The sequence below is a fragment of the Myotis brandtii genome, unplaced genomic scaffold, assembly GCF_000412655.1.
Source record: "Myotis brandtii unplaced genomic scaffold, ASM41265v1 scaffold490, whole genome shotgun sequence".
Taxonomy (NCBI): Eukaryota; Metazoa; Chordata; class Mammalia; order Chiroptera; family Vespertilionidae; genus Myotis; species Myotis brandtii.
Window position 1 is genome coordinate 1,327,534 of NW_005368708.1, and position 7,883 is coordinate 1,335,416.

General features: G+C 40.0%; 1 protein-coding gene across 1 annotated transcript in view; it reads left to right on the top strand.

Moving 5' to 3' along the window:
- CTPS2 (CTP synthase 2) overlaps positions 1-7,883 on the top strand; it is a 116,091-nt gene that overhangs the window by 10,878 nt on the left and 97,330 nt on the right. The window contains exons 3-4 of the mRNA XM_005876622.2: positions 4,002-4,172; positions 5,813-5,913. Of these exons, the coding sequence (XP_005876684.1) occupies positions 4,002-4,172; positions 5,813-5,913 (272 nt within the window). The remainder of the gene's footprint in view (positions 1-4,001; positions 4,173-5,812; positions 5,914-7,883) is intronic.

Here is a 7,883-nt window from a genome sequence, read left to right on the forward strand (position 1 = left end):
AAACATATTTTTAATTTATATATTTTTAAAATTTATATATTTTAAAAAATTTTCATTTTGTCTGTGGAATGACATTCAAGTCTATGGTAGATGGTATTTTTGTTTGAAACTATCACCCAACTTCCTTCTATGCCTTCAATTTGCCTGCCCTGTTGACTTTGCACTTTGGCCATGTAGGTGGTTAACTCCTCCTGGTTTGTTGGGAACTTTCCTGGTTTTGAAAGTGAAAGTCCCTCATCCTAGGAACCCTTTTAATTCTGAGTAAACCAGAGAGGTTGGGCACTTTCTTTGACTATGTGGTTTGTTTTGTCCTAAGGGTTATTAGTGAATATTACATATGCCTTGAAGTAGAAATTTTCAATGCAGTGGCATAATTTGGTTCAGCCTCTCTTAAGCTTCTGCCCTGTGTCATGAGAACTGCCTGCCCCATATAGGAATTCAGCCTGGGGTCCTGAGAATGCACAGAGCAGACACACAACTGACCCATAGCCCCACAAACATGAGGGAGAACTCAATAAATGTTTTGTAAGTCACTGAGATTTTAGGGTTGTTTGGTGTGCAGCAAAATTGACTAATGCCATGCATAGTGCCAATTTTCCTTTCAATTTTATTTTATTTTTTTAAAATATATTTTTATTGATTTCAGAAAAGAAGGGAGAGGGAGAGTGAGATAGAAACATCAATGATGAGAGAGAATAATTGATCCGCTGCCTCCTGCGCACCTCCCACTGGGGATGGAGCCTAAAACCCAGGGTTGTATCCTTGACCTGAATCAAACCCAGACCCTTCAGTCCGTAGGCTGACTCTCTATCCACTGAGCCAAACCAGCTAGGGCTTCCTTTCAATTTTAAAATGATTTTCAATAATACTTGATGTAAAGTATATTCATCTATAGTTATCATATGTATATATTTTTACTGTTTGAAATTTGTCTTAATATTACCTCTGTTAGTTGCTGATCAATTTTAATTTACCATTTATATGATTAAATGTATCAACTGTTTCTTTATGGTTTCTGCCTTTGATGTCACCTTTAGGTTTCTCCTCCTCAGGAATGGTTAAATATTCATCTGTTTTCTTCTGGCACTTTTATAGTTTCAGTTGCTTTTATTTTAACACTAGAGGCCCAGTGCATGAAATTTATGCGGTGGGGGGCGGGCGGCCCTCAGCCCTGCCTACACCCTCTCTGATCCAAGACCCCTTGGGGAATGTCCGACTGCTGGTTTAGGCCTGATCCCGAAGTCGGACATCCCTCTTGTAATCTGGGACCGCTGGCTCCTAACCGCTCGCCTGCCTGCCTGCCTGATCGCCCCTAACCACCTCTGCCTCCTGGCCTGATTGTCTCCTAACTGCCCCCCGCTGGCCTGATCACCCCCTAACTGCCCTCCCCTGCCGGCCTGATTGCCCCTTAACTGCCCTCCCCTGCTGGCCTGATCGCCCCTAACCGCCTCTGCCTCAGCGCCTGCCACCGTGGCTTTGTCTGGAAGGATGTTTGGTCTAATTATCATATTACCCTCTTATTAGTATAGATTGTTAATACATGTGGAATTTAATTTGGTGTGAGGTGAGTATGCAACATAATTCTTTTTTTTAAAATATATTTTATTGATTTTTTACAGAGAGGAAGGGAGAGAGATAGTTAGAAACATCGATAAGAGAGAAACATCGATCAGCTGCCTCCTGCACATCTCCTACTGGGGATGTGCCCGCAACCAAGGTACATGCCCTTGACCGAAATCGAACCCGGGACCCTTCAGTCCCCAGGCCGACGCTCTATCCACTGAGCCAAACCGGTTTTGGCAACATAATTCTTTTTCTATTTTTTTTTATTAGCCAACTATTCCTCATGACATTTATCAAAGATTTCATCCGTTCTCCACTGACTGAAATACCACCTTTTGTTATGTACTAAATATCCATATATACTTAGTTTTGTCTTTGTATTCTGTTCTGTTCCAGATTTCTTTGTTTATTTCTATCATTTTAACAAATGTAGCTTTTTATTATTAAGTAGATCAGGACTTTCCTCATTATTCCTTTTCTTCTCTTAAAATTTCAAAATGTTCAGTGTCTTCAAGATTAAGTAGGAATTATTTTGTCAAACGTTATAAGAAATCAAATTGGAGTTTTTGACAGAAACTGCTTTAAATTTATGAATTAATTTGGGGAAGAAATGAACACTGAAAATATTGATTGGCCCATTTAGGAACTTTATAAGTGGCTTTCATTTTATTCATACCTTCTTTCATGTCTCTAAAATAAGGTTTTTAAGTTTTCTTCATGTAGGTCCTAGAAATTTCTTTGAAGTTTATTCCTGAGTATTTTATCTACTTTGGTTTGTGATGATATCTTTGTTCTGTTTTTTGTCACATATTAAATTCCTTCATGCAGTAGACACCTTTTTAGATATTTTGGTTTTGTATATTTGTTAATGTTATCATATTCTATATTTATATGTATTGAATATCTATATGTATTTCAGTCTTCCTTTCCTCACCACTATTATAAGGGCTTTTATCTTTACTTATTTTTAGTTTTGGTAATCACACCTGCTTTTCTTCCAAATTAACTTCAGTGTCACTAACAAGTTAAAAAAACTGTTGGAATTTTAACCATAATTGCATGAAGTCTAAAACCTTTTTGAAGGCTTGCCATCTATAGTTTTTCTTCCTCTTCTAAGAAGATAATGCATACATATTTTGAAAATTTAGGAATTTATAATTTGAATATCTTTGCCATATACGTGGAGTATTGGCAAACTAGATTTGGCCTGACTTACCTAAAGGGATTTCAGAGATCTTCTTGTATTTGTCAGAAGTGAAGATGATCAAAGTAAAAAGACTCCCATAGATTGGTACTTTCTGAATAACATGAGAAAGTGGAATTTGAACTAGAAATGGAATTTGGGAAATAGGGAAATACTGCAATTTCATCAATTTGCTCTTTTGTCCTTAAAGTTAGCAATCTTCCTGACCACCTGATAAGGGAGACATAAATGAGGATATAAAAGGTTTCTGCTAAGGTTTGTAAGCTAGCCAAACCTTTTTTTTTCTGTGAACTTTCTGCCATAGGCATAAATGATAGAATTTTCTTAATTAGGGGAAGTTCAATTCTTACAAGGTGGCTTTAGAACACTGGACTCCCAATCAATGTCCCCAAGTGACATTGGAGACCCAGAGACATGCCAAATAATGAAAGCAGGTATTTCATGTGATTAAGTCTGCATCTACATCCTTTTTCTTGGTCCTGCTGTGCAGGTGGCTTATTGCACAAGCTGGCTTTTCTGCCTCTCTTTCACCAAGTTGCCCCGTGGGCTCATTGGGGCCCTGCTTTTCATCTATTACCTCTTTAACTGTGACTTTCACCAAGATGGGAATCAATTAAAACTTTCTTATGCAAATTCCAGAGTACAGGATATGGATGCTTTGAAGTAAATTGCTATTAGTTTTTTAAATTGCTGCTTTAAAGCCCCCTTTTCAAGTGATATACGATGAGTTTGGAAAGCTAAATCTTGAAGACAGAATTTTAGTAAGTATGAAAAAAACCCATAATAAGATGCTGGAATTTTTCTGATGCATTTTAAAGGATATAATTGAGTTGTTAAGTTTTCCCATCAAAATAATGAAATGATGCCCTAGTTGGGTAATTCAGTTGGTTGAAACATCCTCCCACACACCAAAAAAAAAAAAAAAAAAAGATTGCCAGTTGGATTCCCAGTCAAGGCACATACCTAGGTTTCAGGGTCCATCCCCTGGAGGCAAACTATCGATCGATGTTTCTCTCACATCTCTCTCTCTCTCTCTCTCTCTCTCCCCCCCTTCCTCTCTTCCTCTCTCTAAAAATCAACAAACATCCTCGAGTGAGGATACAAAAAATGAAATGGTGATAGAATATGGTTTATAAATAAGTCTCTTAGCAGTTTTTTAATAAAATGTGCTCATTTTTGAAAAATAATCTACTGAAAGCAAATTTGAAAATTTTACATTGCCTTTTTATTCTAGGAGAAGTGTTTGTCTTAAACGATGGTGGAGAAGTTGATTTAGACCTTGGAAATTATGAAAGGTTCTTGGATATTAATCTTTATAAAGACAACAACATCACCACTGGGAAGATATATCAGCATGTGATTAATAAAGAGAGGCGTGGTGACTACCTGGGGAAAACAGTACAAGGTATTGCATTCCACAGACATTAGGGAGCCCTGTGTGCTGAGCACCCACACCCTGCTCAAAACAGACGAGACAGTGAGGAGGTCCCTGCACTCTACAAGTTCTAATGCTCCTCAAATCCCTGTATTCTTTTCTTTTTCATTTTCCTTAAAGATGTCAAGTTCATCCTCCGAGTTCCTGATTTATTTTCTTCAGTCTTTTCTTTTTTACTAATGCCATTGTTTCCCTTGATCAATCTCTCCCCACCCCTCTGTCTCTCATTCATTCATTCATTTATAAAATCTATGGCGAACCATTTATTCATCTTTTTTTACATGATTAGGGTGTATTTTTTTTGGTTTTTTTTTTTTGGTCTGTATTTTATTGAATGTGTTCTTTTTCCTTGTATCTTTGCATGCATGATGATTATTTCCCTTTGAAGGAGGTCAGCTTTGGAGAGGGACTGGGGGATTGAACTGGAGTGGCAAGTAGCATGGTCTGACCTTTTTTCACAAACCCTTTCCCTGGATGGTATAGTTCTCTTTTGTCTTAGAAAAGATCCCCTCCTGGTACTTCTGAAGTTTTGTATTCATACGTTCCTACATGGTAGGGTAAAGGTGATAATTCCCCATCCCCTTTAAATCACTTTCATGTTGGAACCAATTGAGAAACAGATGTAGGAATAGGACAGATGGAGATCAAAAGAGCAACTATATTATTGCCGAAATTGGACATTGTGGCACAGATCTCCAGTACAATTGTGTTTTCTAATAGTTTCCCCCCGAGTGTAGGTCTTGGGAAAACCTGCAGGAGGGAGAGTCACTGCCTCATATCTGCTATGTCCCAACGATGGAGGAGAGGGCAAGGCCCAGACCTGGGTCCTGAACCCTGATATCTGTGCTGCTGGCATGGAGGCAAAACCCGGCCAACCTCATCCTTCCAGAAGGGGGTGGGCCAGGCATGCCCAGTGGTCCTTCCAAATGCACCAATCAAAGACAACTTCCTCTTGCCTGCAGACTCTGCTGGTGTAAGGTGGAGCAGGTGACGGATGCCCCTTCGCCTCAGCTTCCTGAAGGCCAATGTTCCTACTTCCAGCCATCACATTAGGTTAGGTGGCTGGGCTGAATCCCCCTCTTCAGTTGATATCACCAACTGCTGGCCTGCTCACCACCCAAGGGAATCCTGGGCCTCACATGCTTATGGAGATGTCACCGTTTGTCCTCTTCAGCTGACATTAGCATTCGCTGGCGCCTGGTCAGCAGGCATACCTTGCCTATATCCTCCTGAGTGTCCCCCTCCCCATTGGCTGGTGGTCTGGCCACTCTGCGTCCTTCCTTCCTGTGGAGCCTAGCATTCAGCATCCTAGGCAGCCCTCTTTGCACAGTTTTTCATTGGCATTATAGGTGTTTTCTAGTTGCATTGAAGATGGCATTTCTGCTTTCTGTTTCTTATTCTCTGGGGTTGGTTGGTTTCAAGAGAAAAGGCATAACATTTAAATGAGTGAACCTAAATTGCCCCTGCAGTATTAATTTCAGTGAAGAAAGATGATAGCATTAGGACTATAGCTTGTCTGATTTGCCAGGTAGCTGTCAGGCTAAAGATCGGATACATTGCCTTTTCATGACCATGAAATAAGCTTTTATACTAATTACTTATTTCTGCAGTTGTCCCTCACATTACTGATGCTGTCCAGGAGTGGGTTATGAATCAAGCCATGGTGCCAGTGGATGGTCATAAGGAGGAGCCCCAAATATGTGTTATTGAGGTAAGCACGGAACGTTTCTTTATAAACTTACTAGAAGCCCAGCGTGTGAAATTGCGCAGCTCTGCCCACCCACACATGCCTCGCCGTGCTTATAGCCCCGCCCACCCGTGCCAGTCTTTGGTCGTTGCGGTGTTAGGGCCACAGGCCTTTTATAATATAGATGTCCTTTTAGGTTTTTAACTATCTGATCTCTATTCATTCGACAAATATATAAAGATGATATCCTGTGTGCCAGGAATTGGGCTAGAATAGATAGTTCCTGCCCTTGTGGTCCCAAGTCAGTGGGCAAGATTGGCATTAAACAGGGTGAGTACTCCTGGGGTGGGTGTGCAGCAACCTGCATGCGGAGACATCAGTTGCACATAAGGTCAGTGTTAGGGCCTCCTGTGTGCCAAGCCTGGGATGGGCAGTCTCTGGCCTTGAAGAGCCTGCAGACCTCCCTGTCCTCATACAACAGAATGCATTCTAGTGAGTGTTATTTGAGAAGTATTTTCAAAATGCATTGGGAGTAGAGAGAGATGGACTTATGGAAGTGTAATGGTAGAGATGATTTGAAGGTGAGTATTAGCTGTTTAAAGAAAGAACATTGGGGCGGGAGGGGGTAAGAGATCAACCACAGGACATGTATGCATGCATATAAGCATAACTAATGGACACAGACAGTAGGGGGTGAGGGCATGTGCTTCGGGTGGGCGCAGCTGGGGAGAGGTCAATGGGGGAAAAAGGAGACATATGTAATACTTTAAACAATAAAGAATTTAAATTAAAAAAATGATACCATATATGGACAATACAATAAAAAAAGAAAGAAAAGAATAAAGATATTTCCTACCAAAAAAAGAAATATTTGATTTGTATTTAGAGTTCAGAAAGTTTAGTTGAAAATAGATTAATATTTACAAGTTGTTCTAAACATGCTTCAGAAGTTTTCCAATAACTGAATTGAGTATTTTAAATTTTAATTAGCTAAAATAAATAAAATTTAAAATTCAAAAAAAAGAACATACAGGGTGGGGCAAAAGTAGGTATACATGTATGCATGCATATAAGCATAACTAATGGACACAGACAGTAGGGGGTGAGGGCATGTGCTTGGGGTGGGCGCAGTTATGAGTACATGAAATACAGTTTATTCTTGTATTATTATTTGTTTTTATATTATTTTCCTTACAAACAACTGTAAAGCTACTTATGCTCCACCCTGTATTTGAACTTGCCAGTTGTTCATGTTTCCCTTCCTATCAATGTGCAGATTGAGAATGACATCCAGGCACCCCTATCTAAATGTCAGTTGATCTGATTGACAGGCAGGAGAACAGAATAATGAATAGCATATAGTTCTTAAAGTCAGACTGCTCAAGTTCAAATTTCTGCCGTGACCCCTGAATGGTATATAGTTCAGTGGTTAGAGTCTGGAGCCATATTGCTTGCATTCATAGTCCAGTTAGGTCACTTACCATTGGGGTGACCTTGGACAAGTTTGCTTACCTTCTCTGTGCCTCAATTAACTCATCTGCTAGATGAGGACAATGACACTACTTAACTCATTGTTTTGAGGATTAAGTAAGTCAGTATACTTAGTGCTTAGAATACTGTTGATCTATACTAGTAGTATGTGCTCAAAAATTATTAGCCATTATTAAGGTGCCTGTGTGACATTTGGCAAATTACTTCTAAAAAATTCAATGTAGTCATCTATAACAATCTACACTAATAAAAGAGAAACATGGTAATTAGCGTACGACGCTACCCTTTTCATTGGCTAATTAGCGAGGTATGCAAATTAATCACCAGCCAAGATGGCGGTTAACTGCCAAAAAAGATGGCGGTTAATTTGCATATGTAGGCACAATGCAGGGAGGCAAAAGGGAAAGCTCGGAAGAAACCCCCTGGCACTGACAGTGATCGGAAACCCAGGGGGGAGCTAAGAGCCGGGGGGCAGGGCAGAGGGGTTAGGCCCGGGCAGGGGC